At 34.8% G+C, this 25,602-nt stretch overlaps 2 protein-coding genes across 3 annotated transcripts in view; one reads left to right on the forward strand and one right to left on the reverse strand.

Moving 5' to 3' along the window:
* LOC108973130 (sodium channel protein 60E) overlaps positions 1-25,602 on the forward strand; it is a 256,070-nt gene that overhangs the window by 67,135 nt on the left and 163,333 nt on the right. The window contains 1 exon segment of the mRNA XM_018940165.1: positions 6,551-6,759. Within this exon segment, the coding sequence (XP_018795710.1) occupies positions 6,551-6,759 (209 nt within the window).
* The window catches only part of LOC108973129 (mitochondrial thiamine pyrophosphate carrier-like), a 143,219-nt gene continuing 118,132 nt past the window's right edge, over positions 516-25,602 (reverse strand). For both annotated transcript variants that reach the window (XM_018940162.1, XM_018940163.1), the window contains exon 3: positions 516-2,460. In XM_018940162.1, coding sequence (XP_018795707.1) covers positions 1,331-2,368 — 1,038 coding nt within the window. In that variant the 5' untranslated portion in view covers positions 2,369-2,460 and the 3' untranslated portion in view covers positions 516-1,330. The remainder of the gene's footprint in view (positions 2,461-25,602) is intronic.

Raw genomic sequence — 25,602 nt, forward strand, 5'->3', positions numbered from 1 at the left:
AAATTTTTAGTCATCTTTTTCCTAAAACAATATTTTTGTAATGTTTTTTTTTTTTTACTTTCTATTTCGATGCTCCTTGGCTTTTACAAATACGTTTTATTTCATTAAAAACATTTTTTTCGCTTTGTCTGCATTTTATAGATTATATATTATATATTTTTTAGTTTTAGTTTTTGTTTATTATGTTTTATTGTTATCTACCTTTAATATGATTCATTTTTAAATTTATTTATTTAATTTGAACCATTTATTAAGATATTTCACTTAATTTTCATTTATTGATAATTTATTATATGCCGTTATAATATTTAATATTTTACCTGCATTTCTTAACACACAATATATTTTATAAATTTTAATTTGATATTTTTTAACAAAATATTTTTAAATTAATTTTAAAATTAATAAAATTTATTTTTTTATAACTTTTTTTTTTATAAAACATGTATTTTTTAACCAGTACTTTGAATTTAATTCAGTTGTTCTTTTTGTTTTTCAAATGAATGTACAAATAATTACCAAACAGTCAGCAAGCATTTATTGTGAAATCTTAGACAGATTAAATCGTCTTAAATATAATTCGCTTAATTACTTGTCTCCTTTAATAAATAAAATAATATAAGAATTAAAAAAAAAAACATTATAATTAACTATAGAAGCTTAAGCTGCGAAATCTGAGGATAAACTCGCAAGCGAATGTAGGGAAATGCGTTGTGAGCACATTGAATTCTTCCACTTCTTACTCAAGATCATTGACGATCATTTAAGAGATCCGAATGTTAAGCGTGTTTCGATGGAGATGCAATAGGTATAAATTACAATAACTGCGATTGCGTTAAATACAGTGCAAGCAAAGTAATTTTCAGCCTACAAATATGTGCTAAACGACATATTGGTGGACAACTTCTTGTCCGCGAAATCAAACTACATAATGCGAGTGTAGTACAGGTATATTAGGAAGATAGAAAGAGAAAGAGAGAGAGACAGTGAGAAAGAGATAAAGGGTAAATAGTTAGTTTTAGCTTAATGCTTAATGCATATGTCTACACAATTCAATTGAGTGCTTTCGAGTGTTTTCAAAACGATATCTCTAGAACTCTATTATAAGTATTTTAGTATGCAAATAAGTAAGCGAGTAAGTAGTATTTACTATTAGCAGTGATATTTTTGTCTCTTAAACGCTATCACAATCTATATGCTACGCTCTTAGAGTATATAATGAGGTAAATATAAGTAAAGGTGCGCCCAGACAAAGCCCAGAAATGCACACCTCAGTCGAGCCGATACACTTTTTCGCCTTTTTTCATCCTACAAAGCCTGCATGCCTGTCTTATGACTGGGCAGGTGGAGTGCGTCCCTTACCGAGGTGATAGTAGTGGTAGAGTATTAATTTGCATCGGTCATAGATGGTGAAGTAAAAGGCGGTCATGAGACCGGATTTGATCAGCGTCGGATACATGCCTTTGTAGAAGCCGCGTACACCTTCATCTTTCATCGTCAATTCGATGCAATGGAAAACGCCCCTACAGCGCTGTGTGCGTCCGAATTTCGTGCGATGCTGTTCGAAGCCCTGCACCTGCAAGCGCTTCTTAACGAAGTCTAGCGGATAGACGACCGCCTTGGAGGCGACACCAGCCGCACCGCCGGTGCATAGCAACACCCAGGTGGGCAGCAATTCGTTGCGCGCCAACGGTGTGTGCATCAGCATTTCGTTGAACTTCTTGTAGAACATAAAGTTGAAACCGACCAATGGCACAATCTGCACCAGCGTCGGCTGGAGGCCCCGAAAGTAACCGCGTATGCCTTCGGTGCGCCAAATCATCGGCACGGCGTGGAACATGCTGCGATAGCCCTGTCCGGGATCTTGTGCTACGATGCGTGTGCGTATCACATCGAAGGGAATGGAGAAAATGGTCGCCACGCAACCGGCAAAACCGCCAGCTAAAAAGTTCATCGTGTTCATGTGCGTCGACATGAAGGGTGAGTCACGCATTATGGCGCGTATCTGTTCGTACGACCAAAATTGACCAACACTGTAGACGACGCTCATAAATTGCCCAGCATTGTGTCCTTTGAAGAGACCACGCAAACCCTCCTCGTGATAGATCAGTTTACTGGCCTGCCACAGTGAGGTGTACTTGCCTTGATTGTGCTTGGAGAGCGGTTCGACCTGCAGTTGGAAACGTATCTTTAAGACGTCGAATGGCTGCGTGATTGTACGTGTTAAAGCGCCCGATATTGCGCCAGCATAGATTTGATTCAGTTGTGCTTGCGCTGAGGTGTAATCGTCGTGCGCGGAGGTGTGATGCACGCTGCCCTCAAAGTCGGATGGCTTTGGCAAGCGCAGTTCGGAGCTGGCTGGTGCCATTTTCGATTTGATATCTAAATTAGGCGGCAAATAAGTGTGGAATATATTTGGTTTTAGGCAGCGCTAAGAAAAGCGTTTGAAGTGGAGTTCGTCTGGAAGGAAAACGAAGAAAAAAAAAAAATTAAAAACTTCTGAAAGAAATAATATAAAGAGAAAGCTTAGAGTATTAATGTGTTCAGTATATATACTTATTTATACATATGGTATAATAATATTAAAATGTTAGAAGTATCACAACAGAGATGTCAGCGCAGCAAAAAAAAAACAAGTGAGAGGTTGATTTTGTGGTGAACGAGCGCAAGACGATGTACCTGGAGATTACATAAAAGGATTTCTCGACTCTTTGTGACGTACACTATAAATTGGAGAATGGAAAGCACCGATAATCTAAGCCTGGACATCATGCGCAGAATAAATCTTCCCAACTGGTCACTTTGGGATCAGTATTCGATTGATCAGTATTCGATTGATTCCTCTCTCGAAAATCAATAATTACGCTGTAGAAGTCTCTCATTATTCCCGACATTATATACTGCGCAGAAACATGGTTAGTGATGAACAAAGAGAGAGAGCGAGAGAGAGAGAGAGAGCGAGAGCGACAGAGAGAGAGAGAGAACTGTTGTCCTCAAAGTCTTTGGAACCTTTCGCTTATGCGATAGATATTGAGAAGGTGGAACCACAAACTGTGTGAGCCCTTCGGATATAGTTAGGAAGATTATACTCCAGCGAAAAGCTCCTTCGATTCGAGCCCAATGGTTGGACAACGAAAGAAAAAAACAGAAAAGGAAAGACCCAGTGTAGAGCGAACTGTCTGCACTTGGATTGTACAACCAGCGTAACTTTGCAAAGGGTAGATGCAACTGCCGAAGTTTTGTGTTCTCGGTCCGGACCGTCACAGAGTAGGGGCAAAGAAGAGGATAAGTAGAAGATAAGATAGGCTGTATAGGATTGCCGAAAATCCAACCTCTCCTAATGCTCAATGTGAGATCAGAAGCGTTTTGGTGAATCTGTTATGCATGTAAATATAGTAACAGCCTCAACCAGGGAAGATTACTTTCCTTCGTAGAAGTGCAGCAGATATACATAATTTGAAATATGGAAACGGCATTTTACACACAAAATTTCAGACATGATCTGTTAAATCAAACCAAATAATTTCAACATTTAGATAAAATTTCGAAATCAAAGATTTTTCGATTTTTCTAAATAAATTTTTTGGAGCGTCATCGTCTTTGAAATACTATGGCGATTTGAAAAAATTGCCTTGAAGAGTTCAGTATTCAGAGAAACCCGTTCTAAGTTAAACAAAGATCTTATTAGCTTGGCGCTTAAGGGTAGGCAACTCAGTGTTTTATGCTCTACAAGGTTGCCAACATTTAGGGTTATGGCTTGAAATGATGTTTATACTCGTTATGGCTATCTATAGGATAGTAATTGTTAACAATGCCAAAATAGCTATAATAAATTACTCAAAGCAGAGCGTTTTTGCACTTCTACGAATCACCAGGCTTATATAGGTTATAGTGTCGCCACTACGTGCTCAATTAGCGCTAAACAGCTTATGTAAGAGTTATATAAAAAATGTCTACACTCATATATTTTTCACTTCAACTCGCAATAATTTCAACTACGTTTACCAGCTCAATGGCACTCGCAACAAATGCGACGTTAGTCCATTGACCATCTTATAAATTTCTGGTCATTTAACCATTATTTAAATCATAAGTGTAATGTGAACGTTTTTGTGATAACGTATCTCCAAAGGGCATACCAATCATCACAATGGTATTAAAGAAACAACCAAAAAATCGTAAGAAATGGGATGAAACCAATCAAGCATTCTATGAGCCTTGCCACTAATATAATATATGACCATAATTTCTGGCCGCAAGTTTCAAGTGGTGCGTAAGTAATTGTGTTAAAGCACAAGCGTTGTGTGTTATAAAAATGGTAATAAAATTCATTTCAAGCGAAAGTATTGTGTTATACTATTTATTTTTATGCTTTCCTCTTGCAACACACCACACATTTGGTTTATCTGCTGTCTGTGTCCTTTTTTGTGGTGAAAATGCTTTGAAAGCGAAACAGTCTTACAGAATGAAGCCAGACCACAAAAGGCTGGAATATGATTCCAAAACGGATAGACATACGTGTTTGCGCACAATACAAATAAATTGAAACCAGCCGCAAAAAAAAATAAGAAAATTTAGTATCAATTTGCTTTATCTATTTTTTTTTTTGGCTGCTGGTTTGTTGTGAAGATGAGCTATTTGAGTGACAGGAACAGTGTTTACAATAATAACGTGTACAAAATAATACAAGAAGATATGAAAGACTTAAGTCTAAACAACGTTTACATTATAATTATCGTTCAACTTTATTAATAAAAAATTCTGATTCTGTAAAGAAACGCCGAGGCATCGCTCGACTTATAACCAACGCAATCGGTCTACTTAACGGACTATTCGCAACACCATCACCTATCTTGAGATCCAGCATTAATTATTTGAGAATATCCGACCGAATAGACGACGAAACTATAACAGCCGTAACTGAGTGTACACGAAGACCGTGGAGAGTTGATTCAACGCCGTTCGCAGCAACTCGGACTAACGTATGGAACATTTTACGTCGAGATCTTAAATTGAAAGTGTACAAAATATAGCTTCCAAAGTGACATCGCTTCGCTCTGTGGGCTCTTGAAAAGTTCCAAGAAGACTCGATGTTTTCGAGAAAAATTTTGTTCAGCGGTGAGGCCCATTTCTGGCTCAATGTGTGTGTAAACAAGCTAAATTGCCGCTTTTAAGACGAAGAGTTTCAAGGGCTGCCATTTTATTCCGAAAAAATAACGGCTTGGTGTGTTTTGTGGATCGGTGGAATCATCGGTCCAAATTTATTTAAAAATTATGTTTTGATGGCTGAAATTGAAGCTCGTGATCTCGGGTTCAATTGGTTACAAGACGGCGCCACTTCCCACACACTTCGTATCAATAAATGAACTCATTGAGAGAACAATTCGATGAGTAGATAATTTCAGGTTGTGGGCCGGTCGATTGACCACCAAGTTCGTGTGACACCGTTAGATTTTTTCCTGTGGGGATATGTATGTGGACAATCTCGCTTTGATTTAGGCCTTGGAGCAAAACATCACACGTGTAATTCGCCTGTTACCTGTCGAAATGTTCGAATGAATCATCGTAAATTGAACAAAAATACCAAATTAACATTCCCATTAAATTTGAAGTTTCTATGTGGTTTTGAAATATTAGGGGAACTTAGCAATAAATCAGGTTTTATAATGAACAAGTTACTACCCATCCGACACTTGCTAATTGAAAAGACTTAATTTGAGTGCTACTTTAAAACATTCGCATAAATGTGTCTTCAGTCTCCTCGAAAAAGTACTTTTCACAAACCAAATTTAAAGACTGTTGCAGTAATTTTCTTACCCCGCATTGCTTAACAAGCAAATTGTAGCTGCATCGAACGGAAGCGTACCATTTGGACAATGTTTTTCTCTTATTTCTGCCTTTGATTACACTTTTTCTTTCTTTTTGTTTTTGCAACTCTATTCTACTCTTTCACTAGCCCTTAGTGGCTTACACTAGCGTTGTTCCATCCTTTAAGCTCGCGCCGCGTTAGTTGGACACAGCTGCCGACTGCAGTTCCCAGGCCATAACATCATTTTTGGCGTACCATTTACTAGATTATTTATGGACCGAGTGAGCAATGGTAAAATTAGAACAACCACAAACACTGTTACTAAGCCCATGAAACGGCTACTGAAACCGATAAACCGCCAAGTAGTGGAGGGAAATAAAATTGAAAAATTGTGAAAAAAAATTTTATATATAAAAGCCTTTTTTGCAGCCGGATCAACGTCAACATGCAACTTTTTTTTTTAATATCCCACACGCTTAGTAGCACGACCTCAATTCAGGAGAGTTTATTTCAATATCCGTTTGAGGCCACCAACAAATAAACAAATCGCATTGCAGCACAAACAAAAATTCGAAAGTTTCCATTTCAAGCATTTAGGAATGTTTTTGGAACACTTTTTTTATATACACAAATATAGGTATTTTATAGCAGTCTCCCTCCTCCTGCTCACTGTCTAAGCTTGAATTTATTTTTGTGTGTTATTTCAACATTTGTTTTTGTTGTTTGTTTTGTATCTTCCAGTTGCCAAACATCAAGTCGTTGCCTACACACAAAAATCGCAAATCAAACATGAGAATCGTCACATACAATTGGTGCGTGAGTATGGCTTCCATCCGAGGACGAAGGCGACTGTCGAGGATGGCGACGTGTTGCCAAAGAAATTCGAACCGTTTCCGGAGAATATGTACGGCAAACCTCTGGAGGAAATTGATAATTTCATCTATGAAGAGGTAAGTGAATTTTATTAGAAGTATATGTAAATGGTGCCATCCATCCATGTTGAGAGGATGAAAATATGGCGCTGGAGGATGTGTTACTTTTTAATGGCGGCCCGTTTTGGGTCAATTTCAATATATTCAATATATCAATTTCGTAATATTTTGTATATTCCGCTGATAGAAAAATCATGAGGATTTGTGAATAAGAGATATGTGTTATTTTAAATGGATACCATTTCGAAAGAGACTGGCCCAATTAAAACTAATTTGTGACTGGTCGTATTGTTACTACTTAATTCGTAATTCGTAATTAAATAGCGGATATAATAAGAAATTGATGAAACTGTTATTTTAATTTTACAACTGATTGTAATTTTGATGAAAATTTAATTAAAAAGCAGTTACTAATTCCTTAAACTTTCGTTGAGATAAAAACGCTTTTTTATTAAGATATTGAAGAAAAAATTTAAAAGAGTACTTATAGAAATCAAATATAACAGCAAGTAGTAACTCAAACCTGCTGCACAATGAACTAGTCAGATTTGTACTAGTTTGCAACTAGTTCAAAAAAGGTTGCATATTAAAATAAACGTATTTTCTTGTTACACGCTAATCGGGAAAAATAAAATAATTGTTGTAAAGATGCAACCAATCTTTTGGACACTAGTGTGTAACTAGTTACAATAAAATCAGATTATAAATTCTAAGGAATAATTACATTACGAACATATCAGGACTGAATAATTCAAATATGTACAATAGACTAATCAGATTTTTACTAGTTTGTAACCAGTTAAAATAAAATTAAAATTTATATACTACGAAATAATTGCTTTTTACATATGCAGTTAAAAAATATATAGTAAATTTCAAAAAAATAAATAAAAAAGAACTTTTATCGGAAAATTTTTTCTGGAGATTATATTATTACCTTAAGCAGTAATCCATGTCAAATTTCGTGAAGATACCTCGTCAAATGTGAAAGTTTTCCATACAAGAACTTGATTCCGATGGTGCAGTTTGTATGGCAGCTATATGCTATAGTTAACCGATTTGAACAATTTCTTCGGAGATTATATTTTTGCTTTAGAAAATGAAATTTTATGAAAATACATTATGAAATGTGCAAATTTTCCATACAAGAACTTGATTCCGATCGTTCAGTTTGTATGGCAGCTATATGTTATAGTGGTCCGATATTGTCAGTTCCGACAAATGAGCAGCTTCTTGAAGAGAAAATTACGTTTGCAAAATTTCAAAACGATATTTTAAAAACTGAGGGACTAGTTCGTATATATATACAGGCAGACGGACAGACAGGCGGACATGGCAAAATCAACTCAGCTGAACATACTGATAATTTATATACATATATGCTTTATAGGGTCTCCGACGCTTCCTTCTGGGTGTTACAAACTTCGTGACAAACTTAATATACCCTGTTCAGGGTATACAAATTTTAAAAAAAGGTAGTTATTCTACCCTGAATTGATTAGTAAAGCTTAGTTTTATTTTTTTCGTTGAATACATAGATACATACATACACATATTTTATGCTATTCCATCAGTAAATCAATCAATCTAAATCAAGTGACTCATTTGTCATCCAAACTGATGGGGCAAATTGCCGTTGCCGTCAAGAAGCATTGACACTTCGAAAGCCTAAAATAACAACGATGTTTGCACAAATGAATTATCAGTGTTTGTTTTCTTATTTTCCACCACTTTACCTACACCTGATGTTATTTATCTTCTCAGTGAGTTGTTGGCTGATATTTGCTTGCCAGTTGACTGTCAAATGTTTTGCTTTGCGATTTCCTGTTTGATCAGAAATTTTAGTATTTGTCTTTGCACACACACATGCACACTCGAGTAATCAGTTGAAATGGCAGAGTTGAGGAAGTACGTGCATGCAAGCATAGGTACAGTTCATGGTCCCGCCAATTGCTTTCTTGTACGGCAAACTGTGCCAAAAGCATGACATGACAAGCAATGAAGTTGCCAAACTGTCAACAAGCAGTGACGCATGTAGAATCTTGCTGCTGGATAGTATCCGCAAGCCAACTGACAGGCATATCGACAATTGGAAAGGTGATACATACAAATGACACATCATAGAATGGGAATACTGTGATAAGACATTGTAAGTGGACAACTTTAATATCATTGGTATTTGAGAAGTACAATTTTCTCAGATTTTATGCGATAGTGTATGGTAGATTTAATTAATAGAAAATGAGCTTTGTTTGAGAAGGGTTTACAACTCGACTCAGTTGAGTTGAAATTAAGACAAGTCAACTTGTAAAACCGCTAAACTAGATTAAAGCATTTCAAATTACAACTAGTTTCAGTTAAAGTTGAAATTGCAACGTTGCAAACCTACAAAAAGTGACGATTTGACTGATAATTCAGCCACTTATTGTTTTGTAAGCTAAAAATTGTTTAGTTGAAATTGAGACAACTCAACTTATAAAACAACTAAACTCAAATCTGGTTATTTCCAATAACAACTAATTTCAGTTGAAGTTGAAGTTTTTCTGATGTTGCAAACCTAAAACTTATGATTTCACTAATATTTAAAAAACTTATGTTTTGGAAGAATAAAATAAAAAAAAAAGCAGCTCAGATTCAGAGTAAGATAAACTTTCAAAGTCCGATAAGTTTGGAAAAGGGATCGACGTCTTGAGATTAATCAAGTTCCTTAAGACATCAAATCTTCCACCCGGGCAACATTTTCAGACGACTTAGTGATTTTAGTAACGCATTTTAGCAGATTCATTCATTCCTTTCTCTTAATTAGGCAAGCAATTTGCTTTTCGTTAGAAGAAAGACCCCACCATGGAACTCAAGGTTTATAAACAGTGCCGTTTCAAGCAGATTGAGCTGTTATACGTTCTAGCTGTAAAATTACAACTGAAGTCTAGTTGAGTTGCTAAAAACAATAGGCTGGACGCCACGCACGATGATGCTTCAAAATTAATATTGGTTCAACAATTTTTCAAAATCAATTACAAATATCCTCTGGTATCTGCTAATAATGAGTTTTCTCTTTAATGTGCTTTTCACAACTGTATACTGTAACTGAGGGCTGTAAACAGTGATAATATAAACAAGTTGTAAGACATTGACAACTCTCCATAATATTTCTTTGCGCATTGAGTTCTGGTACGGGTAAGTTGTGAAATTTCCACTGAAGTGATGCTTACATTGTAAAATTTCAACTGAAGTGTAGTTGAGTTGTAAAATTTCAACGGAAATACAGTTGAATTGTAAATCACAGTGGTCATAGTAACTTTCGTCAGACGAATTTTCGAAAGACGAAATCTCAACTGAAGTGTAGTTGAAGTGTAAGTCGTAATAGGCATAATGAGACCGGCTTTCGGTTGTAAAATATTTGTGGTAAGAGCTTTAAAGCCCATGCTAATAAAAATTTCTTCGACAATATTTTATTTTAGTTGGAAGGTATTTTTATATATTGATTACATAGATTTATATTAAAATCAAACTAAGTGAGGTATTTGCTTGGATATATTTTCTGGTTTATGCAAACACAGTTCAGTTCTCACACCAAAATGACCACTTATGCTTTCAAATGTGATTAGAATGGTAAATTTTTAATGAAAATTTTAGTTTTATTTGATAGCTCTTAGGCTAAATGTTTAATAAGATACAAAATGGGCTTGTCAGTAGAAACCTATTAGTATGATTTTATTGGTTACGTTCAAGCTTTGTCTTCTACTACGACTTTCAACACGAAATAAATGGTTGCAAAAATTAAATGGTCTTAATCATATGAATATTTCTAAATTTGGATTACTCTCGTGATTTCAAAGTGTTGAGAGGAAATCGATTACGATAAAAAAAATGGTTCTCTAAAGCGTGAAGATTCTCATTTGAGTTAAAAGACAACAATATACATAATTGAATATGGATATCTGTTGATACCAGCAAAGTTCAAAACTGGCTTGAAATTTAAGGCCACAAGAAACCGAAAATGACAAAATTAGAATCAATGCAGTTTCTTTTTCAACTTTGTGTGAGATTAGCCAAATGAAAAACAGAGAAATGACAGAATGAAAACTCATTGTGTCTTCAGTTGATATGCGCTACCATAGATCACGTCACAGCAATGTCAATGGTTGCGGCATGACGCCTACATCAAATTCATAGATTACCACTTTTCTCCAAGAATTTTTCCGAATTTCAGCTTGCAAAGGCGGCGAGAGGAAAATTTCACTTTTCAAATGCCAAACAATGGTGAATGCCTGCGGTGCAGCATGCACAGAGCACAGGCGATATAAGAGTAGCTGAGGGGGCGAAAGGCATGACAGAAAGCAACGCGCAGCATATTCCAGAGCCAATGAATGCAATGCTTGTTGACGAGTGAAGAGGAAAATTGCATTTTCTCCGAAGCCAAAGGAAAACAGAAAGCTGCGGCAAGGCAAGAAAGCTGAAGGAAACCAGGCATACGCGTGCTTGGCTACTGGCGGTTGGGGCGTATAAAGAAATTCGCAATTATTATAAAAGTTAGTGTGCCTGCACAGACAATGATGTGTATGTATGTGTGTATGGCGGTGTGGCACAGCTACAGTGCAGAATAAATGACATGTTCAGCGGCAGCTGACAGCGGCAAATAAATTTCACTACAACAGTTTTGCTTAGCTGCCACTGCAATGCGTCGAGATTTATGCGTTCCAACAGCACGCACACACACACCCGCATTCGAATAATAGTAGTTTCACACACACATAGACATTTACATATATCTCCAGTTGTTTCCGGCAATCTTGCGGCGCATTTTTCATTTTTATGTCTGCTGATTCACTTGTAAAAACTTCACACACACACACATATATATATATATGTATATGTATACACAGTATGTATGTGTGTTCTTTCAAAGACACTTAGTCAGCGCTTAAATGTGTTTAAAAAGAAATATGCTAACTCGTTGCCACACTATTGAAAGCCACAAAGGCATGTGTCTACTTAGAACTGCCAGTACACCAGCGCGTATGAGTAATGTTAATTATGTGTGCGACGTGGCGCATGTGAGTATTTTACCTTTGACCAGTCGACAAAGCGCCTTACATAAGTAGCTTTAAGGCTCATAAATTATTTGTAAGCGTAATAAGTTTAGGAATTTGTTAGTGGCTATGCATTAGTTATGAGCGGAGTTAGTAGAGCGTAAAGCTCCACTCGCAAACACACAGAAATAGAAGTATATGTACACTTGTGTGTTTAGTGCGTATTAACGCTTAATATGTGGCCAATTAATCATTCATCAAACTGTGTTATATACTGTCTGGTATATGTGTGTGTTTGCAATCGGGCGACGCATGTGCTCTGCTGCAGCACGCAAAGCCCTCAACTCGCCACTTATGCCACTTGTTATTCATTATTTACTTATGTATTTGTCATTTATTCTGTTGTATATGCGCAGATATAAAACTTATTATTATTGTATTTATTGGCTGCGTCTTCTTCTTGGTCACTCTTTTGAACTAGAAATTATGCGTGCGGTTAATATGTGGCGAGAAAGCATTGTGGCAAGAAAAGTTTATTCAGCAAACAATTGATTTAGGTAATTCATTATATAATCATTAGCTAGCAGCAAAGCTCATTCGCTTATTGATTGTATTTAGGTAACAAAAAAAAAACACACCAAAACTTTTTGCACACCTGAAGGGGCATAACCTTTTTTACTTTGTGAAGTGTGAAGAACTCTCTTTGTATAAATATTTAGCTACGAAGAAGCACTTTTTAACATAAAAAAAAAAAATTTAAGGGGAGGACGTAGTGTGACAGCCCAGCTAGCTGCGATTTTGGGAATTAAAGACAAAACATCTATATCAATTGTATTAAAATTTTAAAAGTTTTTAAAAAAGTTTTTAAAGACAAAAATTTAATATTTAATACTAAAAAAATATTTCAAATATCAATTTAAAAATTTCATACGTTATTTATAAAGACATATCGAAATATGCAAAATAATTGAAGATTTTTTTTTGCTCAATTTCATACTCTGGGAAGGAATCGATTTTTTTCATGCTCTGGGTGCCACTTGAGCATTTAGTAAAAAAAAATTATCGAAACCAGTTCTGCCTATAAATTTGAAATGACAGTTTACCTAACAATATCACATAATTACAACAAAGTTGTTCTCGAATTGATGAAAAGCCTTTTGAATCGTAATTGAATCTTTACTTTACCAAAATAAAACAAAAGAAAAACGTTAATAAATATTTTAAAATCAGCAAGTGAGAATCAAAAGTGAGACAAATAGGCTTGGCCTACGACAGGATCGAACAATCCAAGCAGCAGGTCCAAATAATCGAGTAAAAGGTGGTGTCTTTACAGCAAAATTAGATATAAGTATTGCCTTCGGTTTACCAGATCATTACAGTCTCTTCCAAACGGAGATCACAGCAATTATAGGCAAGGAGGGTGCTCAGCACCAAGGATTGCAGTAAATATATATACAGATAGCCAAGCGGCTTTGAAATCACTATATTTCCTCGGTGTTTCCACATGAAGAAATGCTTTGGTCATTTGCTAATTGACAGACTGGGAACACCACATAGTGATTATGGTAGAAGCTGTCTGGAAATAGAAGCAGAGGAGACTATAAACCATTTTCTATGCGAATGTAAAGCTCTGTATAGGAACAGAACCGTAACTATAGGTCGAGGGTTTCTTGACATTTCGCAGGTTGCACCGATAAGTCTTTTTGTATTGAGAAACTTCATTCGAAGCTCGGGGTGGTTTAGAGAAGAGACAATAAACTGAGAGGATTGTAGTCACAGTGATTATGTTGGTGCAGAATTAGTTATATTATCCGAATTTCCTACAAAGTTGGCTAAAATTAAAGAAATCTTATAGAAATAGTAATGGAGGCCCGCTATAAATATTTAGGTGTATTTCTAGCATGAATAAACCTGATATAGAAGTCGCTTAGACATAGTTTAAAAATGTAGAAGCCTATATGTCTGTGTTAACAACAAAACAGAGAAGACGACAAGTTTTATCATTTTCTTTTCTTGATAACACAGAAGCATAATACATAATTTCTTGTAGTTGATTCACATAAATTTCCATTATTACAATATTTAAAGTTCGCAGAACTAGTACAAGATTACTTATACGAAATTTTATTCTTAAAGCTGTATATAAAACTTAAGCTTGATTTGCTATTTGAAAAAGGCGGCATAAGTGCTCTTGTTTTAACCCAAGCAGCCGCTATAAGCAGGCAGCTATATATATATGAATATATGATGGTTCGATCTAAACAATTTGTTTGGAAATTGAGTTTACCATCGCCTGGGACAATAATCTTTGCCAAATTTCGTGAAGATATTTTATCAAATAAGAAAGTTGACCATACAAAGGCTAGATTTTGATCGGTCAGTTTGTATAACAGCTTGGCTTCGGCTCGATTTTTCCTTCCATTCCGATGATTGTTGACTTGCTTGCTCTTTTCGAAAACAATTCAGCTTTATCGAGGCGAGTCGAGCACGAACGCGTTTCATACCCGGAATATCCACCAAAATCAATCGAACTACTCGCGAGAAAAGTCGAGCTCTCTTGCCATCTCTAACACTTAGCTGATAATTTTCAAGCAATATATCCTTCACCGTTTTAATATTTTGATCAGTTGAAGTGGTTGTCCAGAATGAGGCATGTCTTCAACGATCGCTCCAACGTCTTTGAAGGCCTATGTTTTATCAAACTGAATCACCGTAAGACAAATGAGACAAATTCTGTCTTATACGCTATTCAAGCTCTAAATATCCATATATATCAGGTTAGAAATATACCTAGTAAATAAAGATAAGTTTATGTCATTGTCACATGTTGAAGATGACAATTTTCGAAGTTGTTAACCCCCAAGAGTATACAATTTTAAATAAGAACTTAAGAATAGACTAATACAACGGTCTAATTTCGAAACTTTAAGCTGCAATATATTATGGTACTAAAAAGGTAATTAGCTGATGAAACTCACACATAAGAAGAGCGCTAGAATAAGTCAAGTGTAAACACAAAATAAACACCAGCAACAATGTCTTATAGTCATACTTCCACTATTAAACAGTTACGCACTTTAATCGAATGCCTACTACATACACATTGAACACTGTAGTCACATTTTTATACAAGACACACGCAAAAATAAACTAAGCAAATAAGCAACTAAACGTTATTTTTTATTTGTTGTAGCTTTTATCATAGAAAATTCAGTGCACAAGTTGAATGCCCTCCACTGTACAGTACAACATATGCACTTATGTATTTAAATATGTATGTATGCATGTATGAGTGTTGGTTGGTCAGTCAGCTCCAACCTCTAGGCTTTTTTCACACACACACACACACATACACACATAAATCTAGAAAGTAAATAAAAAGTACCGTATACAAAAATAAATAATGCACCGTCAGTTGAGCACGCTGTGCGTGTGGACATGAAGCACACAACCTGTATATGTATGTGTGCATATTTTTTTATGTACGTGCATGTGTGTGTGTGTGTGTGTTATGATTTGTGGCGAAGCATCAGCAGAAATGTCAGCTTTAACACCTGCTGCACAAATACAGCGACGCAGCTAAAGTACACAAACACACACACAGCCGCTTACTTCGGTAGATATTTGTTTATACTAACAACAATTTACTGTTGCCTTTGCGTTTGCGTTCTTTCAACCGTGACTTCCCTCATCTTGTAAAAGCTTTGTGAGCACACAGAGACTTCCTATATACCTTACCAGTGCGTATATATGCCTTGTATTTGTACATATGTGCACATTCGATGTCCACAAAGCCACACACACACACACATACACACACGCACACTAAGGTAGGTGAACCTGTCTCTTATACACATCTAGATGTGTATAAGAGACAGCCTATATACCTTACCAGTGCGTATATATGCCTTGTATTTGTACATATGTGCACATTCGATGTCCACAAAGCCACACACACACACACATACACACACGCACACTAAGGTAGGTGAACAGTGGCACACACGGTAGATCTTAAAAGGAAACGACAGAAGAGAAAAGGTGTTGACAAAAGCTGCAAAGCGTCAGTGAGATAGTTATTGGCTTGAATGCGCCTCAAAGGCCGGCAAGCGATAAAGCGGAATTGTCAGCACATGTGGACGCATAAATGCTTGTATATGTGTAATTTATACTAGAAAAATGTCACGTTGGGTTAAGTGTAGTTGGCAGCGGGTGCCTGTCACGGCTAACGTTAAAGAGAAAATGCGAAAAATTTTTTTTGTTTTCATTTCTGTTGAAAATTTCATTTTTATTACAAAATATTTTTTCAAAATAAAAAAAAAATCGAGGGAAACCTCAAAGTAGTGCACAAAAAACCATTAAGGTCATTTATGATGTCGTCGAAATTTGCGATAAAATCGATAGATATTTATGTTATGTATGCTAGCTAATATATTCGCCAGTGCTTCGATATCGACGTTTTCGAAAAATAAATAATGTCTTGAGGAGCAAAGGACGTTTAGAGAATTTCAGATCGATATCTCTAATCTGAGGCTACAGCAACTCAGTTCGTCAAGCTCATGTTGTTATTACACCGGCAGAATTTCCCCCGTGTTGACAGTCTTTGGCTGAATAAAAATCCGGTAGACCTGAATGTCGTGGGATCGTAAAGTTGATCATTTATATCGGTATACGTCTTATTACTAATCCGACAGTTACCACTGAGAGCTACAAACTTCGTGGCAAACCTTTAGCCTTTAGTAATAAAGACAGTAAAAATCAAGGTTGCAACTAAGTCCACTTGTCTAAGGCATAATTTGTGTAGAATTTTAGGAATCTGTGTGACACTTGGCAACCATTTTCTTTGGTATTGTGAGAAGGCCGTTTTATAGCCACGCTTTTCCGAATTATTTTCAAATATATTAATCGTTTTAACGCAATCACCAATTTAATTAACCATATTGTCTGAGTCAAATGAAATTTGGTGTACAAAATGAATATAATTGACCCTCGTATTCTTCTAGTAGTCATATATCAATTATGTGCACACATTGTGACAAAAAAGTTCCCTGAAATTAAAATATCGAAGAAAGAATATGTCTCAAATTTTGTATTTCTAACCAAGTTTCGTATGCGGAATCCTTGCAAATGTTAGAAAAAGCTTACTGTGATTCACTTTTATTAAAAACACAAACCTATTAGTAGAGAAAGCATTAAAAAGAAAGATGTGATGCTTGAAAATCTTAAGGCCAAAGTTAGAAATATGTCAAGATAGATCGATATCTCTCTCGATTCCGTTCGAATAATTTTCGTGGAAACGCGTTCTTGCTCGACTCGTCGCGATAAAGCTGAATTTTTTTCTTGATGATCGTCCAAACTGCGATCCCGCAATCATGGAGAGCATTATAACAGCCAATGAGAGATGGGCGTATAAGTTTCACATGCATAACAGTCAACACTCCTCAGGATGGAACGAAAAACAAGTCGAAACTAAAAAAAAAAAAACTCACCAAAGCCATTCGAAAATCAAGGCTATGCTCATTGTTTTTTTCGATATTCGTGTTATGGTGTATCATGAAATTGTTCCAGAAGTTTGTTCAGTCAGGAGTTCTTTTTGGCCGCATTTAGGCGTTTGCGTGAGAGCATCCGTCGAAAACGGCCCTTAATTGTAGATCAATTCATAGATTTTACACGATGATAATGTACCATCGCATCGAACCAAGATTGTAACCGAATTTAAAGCGAAAACACAATAAATATCAGAGTTCAAGAAGATTTGGCTTCATATGATTTTTTCTTGTTCCCCAGAGTGAGTTTGCTGTTTTATGGAACCCGTTTTCAGTCGATAGAAGAAATAAAACAAAATTTGCTGATGGAACTATTTAAAACACTTTTCGATCATGCAGAATGTGCGAGTGTCTAAAAGTAATATAGTAGAGTTGCTAGGTGACTTAAAGTTGCTTTTAAGACTGCGATTTAGAAGCTATCATATCATTTAAGCAGTTATACATTTTTTTTTGTTTTTGAAAAAAAATATCAAGCAAGACAAAGAATTCAAATTCCAAATCAAGAAACGCTACTTTAAAAAATAGGTGAAATGATAGAAGTAAGCAATTATAAATAAAAATTTTCTGAAAAAGTTTCGCTGTTTACATTTTATATTTTTTTAAATTATACTTTTTTTAATTTATAAAACTAATTTTAAAGAATTTTGTTAATTTTTTTCAGGATAAACTTTAAGGTACAGCTGTGTTATATAATAATAAAAAAATAGGTCCGCGGGACATCCCCCAAAAAGTATTCTTATACTATTTCGATGTGATACTAGCTGCTATAATTAGCATATATGAGCAAAAACACACATTAAAAATTTATAGCAATCGAGTTCAGTTTAGAGCATTGACATTAGATTGTCAATAAACGAGCTGTCATAAAGTAACCGACAAAACCAACACAGAGCAAACACAACCACAACTGTCACAAATACTATGCTTTCAACGTTTGTAAATGAAACAAAACAACCGCTATTTGGGTTTATAGGCGCGAGGGTGTGTGTAGGCGCATCCATTACCATTACCATTACCGACTGTCATTCAATTACATTTACGCTAATCAAATATGAATCGATATTCATTGGTTGGCATAGCACACAAACACGCATTCACACGTGTTTTCAAACACATATACAAAGAAATATATATATGCACACGTTTATGCATACATTTGTATATGCAACCGCTTTGGTGTTTGCACAAACATTAGCGTTTGCGTACAAAGGCAAATATGTTGCTCATCCGCAGTGGTTCACCCGGTCTGCGTTGGCTTTATTTGCATTTGCACGCGTTGTTATTACTAAAAGCAAGAAAATCATTTACAAATGGCATAACTGACTTTCAACTGGCTTCAGTGTGCGTTAGCTAAGCCATTTGTGCGTGTAAAACTGTTTCAATAAATAACTAACAAATAATGTTGGCTTCACTTTATCAATGCAACATGACCTCTGACCGCAATGTGGTTGCAAAAGTCCATATAAATTTAAAATATCTTAATTGCGGCGTTAATAAGTGTAAATGACGTGTTGGGTTTGTGTACTTGAAGTAAATAATTTTCATTAATTTATGGTGTATTTAACTGGGAGATGATGAGAGAGTAAGTCATATTGATGATACTGAGGAAAAAATAAATAAATTTATGCAAACAAATTTTAATTTGTTTTTAATTTTTTAAGAGAAAGTATTTATGCGTGTGTGTTTAATGAGCACTTCAACTCTCCGCATAACGTAAATTAAAAGTTTTTACTGTGCAATAAAACTAAATAAAATGAGAAAAAACGTTAACTTCAGTTGCACCGAAGCTAGATACCCTTCACAGGTGCATCTCTGTTAGTTATTATGTGTTCAGTTTGTATGGAAGCTATATGCTATAGTAATCCGATCTGAAATTTTTTTCGGAGATTATATTATTACCTTAAGCAGTAATACATGTCAACTTTCGTGAAGATACCACGTCAAATGTGAAAGTTTTAAATACATGAACTTGATTCCGCTTGTTTAGTTTGTATGACAGCTATATGCCATAGTTAGCCGATCTAAACAATTTCTTCGGATATTACATTGTTGGCTCAGAAAATTATCTATACCAAATTTCGTGAATAKATCTTGTCAAATATGAAAGTTTTCCATACAAGAACTTGATTCCGATCGTTCAGTTTGTATGCCAGCTATATGTTATAGTGGTCCAATATCGGCAGTTCCGACAAATGAGCAGCTTCTTGAAGAGAAAATGACGTTTGCAAAATTTCAAAACGATATCTTAAAAACTTAGGGACTAGTTCGTATATATACAGACAGACGGACAGACAGACGGACATGGCTAAATCGACTCAGCTCGACATACCGATCATTTATATATATACTTTATAGGGTCTCAGACCCTTTCTTTTGGGTGTTACAAACTTCGTGACTAACTTAATATACCCTGTTCAAGGTATAAAAATTACAATAATAATATATTAATATAAAAAGAAAAACATTAATATAATTAAAAGTATATTTTTATACTCAGGAGTAATTAGTCAATTAAAACTATTATTTTTTGATATGCTTAATACAAAAAATAATACAATCAACAAGTTCCAATTATCTGACATAAATGGGACAAGTAAGGAAGGGCTAAGTTCGGGTATCACCGAACATTTTATACTCTCGCATGATAAAGTGATAATCGAGATTTCAGGCGTGGTTGTGAACCGATTCCACCCATATTTGGTACATGTCATCAGGGTGTTAAGAAAATATTATATACCGAATTTCATTGAAATCGGTTGAGTACTTCCTGAGATATGGTTTTTGGTCCATAAGTGGGCGACGCCACACCCATTTTAAATTTTTAAAAAAGCCTGGATACAGCTTCCTTCTGACATTTYTTCCGTAAAATTTAGTGTTTCCGACGTTTTTTGTTAGTCGGTTAACGCACTTTTAGTGATTTTCAACATAACCTTTGTATGGGAGGTGGGCGTGGTTATTRTCCGAYTTCTTCCATTTTTKAACTGTATATGGAAATGCCTAAAAGAAACGAYTCTATACAGTTTRGTTGACATAGYTATAGTAGTTTTCGAGAYATGTRCAAAAAAGTTAGTAGGGGGCGGGGCCACGCCCACTTTTCCAAAAAAAATTACGTCCAAATATGCCCCTCCCTAGTGCGATCCTTTGTGCCAAATTTCATTTTAATATCTTTATTTATGGCTTAGTTATGACACTTTATAGGTTTTAGATTTCCGCCATTTTGTGGGCGTTGCAGTGGGCCGATTTTGCCAATCTTCGAACTTAACCTTCTTATGGAGCCAAGAAATRCGTGTACCAAGTTTCATCATGATATCTCAATTTTTACTCAAGTTACAGCTGACGGACAAGTTACACGGACGGACGGACAGACAGACATCCGGATTTCAACTTTACTCGTCACCCTGATCACTTTGGTATATATAACCCTATATCTGACTCTTTTTTTTTTACGACTTACAAACAACCGTTATGTGAACAAAACTATAATACTCTCTTTAGCAACTTTGTTGCGAGGGTATAAAAATGTTTTCATACATATCGTCATCTATAGTGCAAAAGAGCGTAACATCACTTTTCATAGTTTACAGGCGAGGGAAACACGTTATAATAGAAACCACTCATATTAAAACAAAATTTGAGTTCTGGTTATAAAGTCGTTATATATTGCTTACATATTCGTTATCTATTGGTTATATCTGACATTTGAGGTTGAAAATTTTATTAACATTTTAATTTTATTTTTTTGATGATAACGGCGAAGAAAAAACGTCATAATTGAATTTTTTTTTTTTGTTTGTTTCGAAGTGGTTATATATTGGTTATCATACACTCATTTTGAAACAAAATTTGAGTTTTAATTGTAAATTGTTTATTATATCTGATAGCGATTTCCAATTCTTTTTATGATCAAAATTTTTCATAGTTTACAGGCGAGGGAAAAAATTATAATAGAAAACAATATGAGTGAAAACAAAATACGGTTATAAACCGGTTACAAAATGGTTATATGTTGGTTATATCTGACAGCAGAACCTGAAAATTACATTTTACATATAAATAATATAATTTAGTGAATCGTAAGCAGTAAAAAACTCAATTTCGATTTGTTTGATAATACGTTGTTTTACATTTAAGGTGACGATATGTATGTGTATGTATTTAACATTAGCATTAAGTGCTTTAATTGGAAAATTTGCATTCTCATTAAAGACCATTTGAGAAACATAAACCGGCTTGTATAAAATGTGAGCGACAACGGAATGTAAACAATGTACCTGTGACAAAAACCATCAATGTATTAGGGTGTGTAAAAAAAATATTATTATATTTTTATTTATTATTTTTATTTTTTCTGAAAAATTGATTGGTAAACAATTCAAAAAAATTCTTACTAAATATGAGCTCTTCATTTTCCAGTTTGCTCATTATTGAAAAGAAATTTGTATATCACAGTATCTACTGTCTCATCTATAACATACTATTATGATAATTGTTTGTTAAAAAATTATAAAATTTATGAAAAAAGCTGAAATTTTGAATGGTGAAGTTTACGAAAAAGAAATGTAGGCGACCATTTTCGTAAGAATTAGATTTCTTATCAAAATAAGAAACGATAAAGACTTTTTCAAATAGTATATGTTGATAAAAGCATTTTTCTATCCAATAATAAAGTAAAGAAGAAAACTGAAAAGCGGAGGGCCTCCCTTCTGACATTAGTTGCAAACAATTTTTCAGTGTATGAAGAGACAAAAAAAATATCAAACTTTTTTGACCCCACCCTAATGTACACATATAGTATAATAAATGCATTGTGCATGCAAAATAATATGCGCATAATTGCTATTGATACACATACACAAACAAATAAGTGAAAATTCGCTTTGATTGCTTTAATTAGCACTTAAAATATTTGCGGAATCAATTTATTAAACAAAACGGTTTTTCATTTCTTTTGCCAAAAATTGTTGAAATTCCTTAATTGCAAAATTAATGGCAAATATTTATGAGGATGTAATGACGAATGAGCTCCGTGTGGTGAATAATTAATAAAGTACGATATATGAATGCGTGTGAAATGCAGATGTTGCGTATACGCCACGTCAAACCCACGCAATTTATGAGCAAATTGAGTTGCTGTGGCGGCGTTTATGGTAAATTGATGACCAAATGTGGGAATGTGGGAAGTTTCAATAGAAGCTATGAACGTGATAACTGGCGCTTATTTAAAAGTTAACATAATAAATGTATATGTATGTGTGCGTGGAGATTGGCGTGAAAATAATGAAATTTAATAGAATACAATACCTGAACTGGGAGAAGCATAATAAATAGGCATGACAATAAAGTCGGAAAATAACAAAAATTTCAAGTTTCCGTTTAATTTTAGGAATAAAGGATGGAAAAAATTTTAAAATATGTAAATTTGTATAAAAATAAAATCAAGTATTGAAGTTAAAAGTCGGAATTCGCGCAAAAAATTCAAAATTGTAAAGATAAATGCTTGAAAAAAAAATAGAAAAATATATTATTTGTTTTTAAATAAATTTTAGGTTTAAGAGAAACACCCTCTAACGCGACTCACGTGTAATAAATAAGAACAGTCGACCAATATATCAGCGATTTCGAGGTGACAAGGACATCAATTATACCTGGACTTGGTATACAAAGTTTGGCACGATGTTTGTAACATCAAAGAGGCAACTTCTGAGACCCGTCACCATAAAATATATAAGTATATAAGTGATCAGCGTAACGAGCTGACTCGGTTTAGTAATACCCGTCTGTGTTTCTCTCTGTATATACGTGAACTAGTCCATTTAGTTTCTGCGATACCGACATGAAATTTTGCACGCGTCCTTTTCTCAACAAGAAGCTGCTGATTTGTCAAACCCGCCGATAACGGATAATTTTAGCAGAAGTTCTTGTATGGAAAACTATTTATTTGGCGAGATTTCTTCACGCAATTTGGCATGCGTGATTATCCAAAAAAAAAGTATAATCTGTGAACAAATTTGCTAGATCGGCTAATTATAGCATATAGCTGTCATACAAACTAACGATCCTAAACGAGTTCTTATATAGACCACTTTTTTTATTTCAAGAGATGTTTTCAAGAAATTTAGTATGGTTTGCTTTCCAGAGCAACGATATAACATCCGTTATATATATATAGCAGCCTTAGACAAAGCAAAGTCCTGAGAAAGTCACAAGGGGTAGTAGACTACCAACTATTTGGCAGTCACCATACACAAAACGGTTTGAATTTTAGCATAATTTAGTAGCTTAAATCTTATTACAGTTTCATACTTGTTTTGGTGAATACTGCTATTTCATAATTTATTACCTAATGTTCGTCTAGCTGTCCGTTCCTCTATCCACCAAAAAAACTTCAATTGAAATTGGCATATTTTACTCTGTGATCGATTAGGCTATAAAATTCAAGCATCAAGCAACGTGCACATATATTTTTCTGCTCAATACATAGTTAGGTATTTGAACATCACTGCTCCCTTGGCAATCATAGTTTCAATAACACATGCATATACATTTGTTTATAGCTAGTATTTCTACCTATATTAACAGCTGCCCACGAAATGCCTGTGTATGCATTGTTTTGTAGGAAGCGAAGCATATTTGCAGCGGAAACCTTCGCTCAACGTGGTAGTGGCCCTAAGCGATCGCTTGAAGGCTACTGCCGCTGCTGCTATGAGCAGCGGAAACGCCGGAAAGTACGCAAACATACAATTGCGGAAAATCAATGCCAGAGCATAAGCTCGCGAAATGCACATTGTTTCGCACAAGTGTTGGTGTTGTGCGCACATACACACACAGGTATTTAATAATCAATGATTAATTGCCTTTGATTGCAGTCAATCTTGAACGCAATCGCTTACTCCTGCAGCGCAATAATAAATGTACATTTAAATAAGCTCATGCTCCAGTGCAGGCGGAAACGCTCGATCACATGTGTAAAATGTGTTTATTAAATAATCATTTGAATAACCTTGGCACGAGTTAAAGTCCTCTTTAATGGGTATAATAAAAGTAATAGGTTGTGGCAAATACACACACTTCCATATATGTATGTATGTATGTATATTAGGTTGTCTGTTATTTCGCAACTTGATTCTTAACTTGCAAACGTTTCTAGGAGTTTTTAAAGCCTAAACAATCTCCTTATTTTCAATTTAAACAGTGCCTAAATCATTTTATATTTTGCTTATAGGAAGTCAATCTGAAATTTGTGAAAAAAAGTGATCTTCTATATAAAATTTTCTCTTTCATTAAAGCAAATTTTATTAACCCATAAAATACATTTTTTTTGTAAGTTATATGCAGTTAAACTTATCCGCCAAGTATACTGTTCATTCATACAAGTAAACACTCATACAGTATTGCTCATACGTCAAGGTGTACTGTATGAATGCTCTGTGCATTCGTAGCATAATTTTAACTGCTTATAACTTTTAAACAAATGTTTTTTTTTATGGAAAAAATATCCAAACTGTTTATTTAGAGCGCAGAATTTTGTTTTCCGATATCAAGTTTCCAAAGTTGTAGGTATATTTGTTTAATTCAAAAGATTGAAAAATCCAAGAAAAAACTCAAAATGGTTTAAACACGATTTTAACTGAAAATAAAGAGCGTTTTTACGTTGCATAATTTGTCATGGCGCTTCTGCAAAGCCAAAAAACACAAACTTCACAGATGAAAGCTTTACTTATAAGAACTTGATTGTGATCGTACGGCTGGTACGGCAGCTGTTTGCTATAGTCTTCCGATCTAATTCATTTGTGGGGAGATTGAAGCGATTGCTTTGATGGTAATCTCTAACGAATATCGTAAGATGCCTTGAGGAATAAAACAGTTTTTCAGGACAGACATGGGGCAGTTAGCCTAGCTAGCCTCGAGCGCACAAGTTCTCAAGGCTGCATAAAAAAGTGATAAAGCACAATACATGTACACATTCTATGGTATATGAATACACAATATATGTATTACATACATACTACATATGCATATGTGTCTACATCTTTGTTGTTGCTATTTAATTCTTTGTTTTGTTTACGAATTTTTTTTGCTAGTTATATCTGTACATCTTTGATCTGTGAGTATATTTGCATTCTATTTCACTACTTTTTGCCAGTTAACGTCTTTCATTTCACGTCGACCATTTCTCGGTCTGCAATTTTTCGGAAGCATCATCAAACCAAGCAAATAAATAGGAAGGAAACAAATATGTGTGCGTTTTTGTTGTTTTAGATTTCTATTTTTTTGCTTGCCTT

The sequence above is a fragment of the Bactrocera latifrons genome, unplaced genomic scaffold (assembly GCF_001853355.1).
Source record: "Bactrocera latifrons isolate USDA-ARS-PBARC rearing strain unplaced genomic scaffold, ASM185335v1 scaffold_46, whole genome shotgun sequence".
Taxonomy (NCBI): domain Eukaryota; kingdom Metazoa; phylum Arthropoda; class Insecta; order Diptera; family Tephritidae; genus Bactrocera; species Bactrocera latifrons.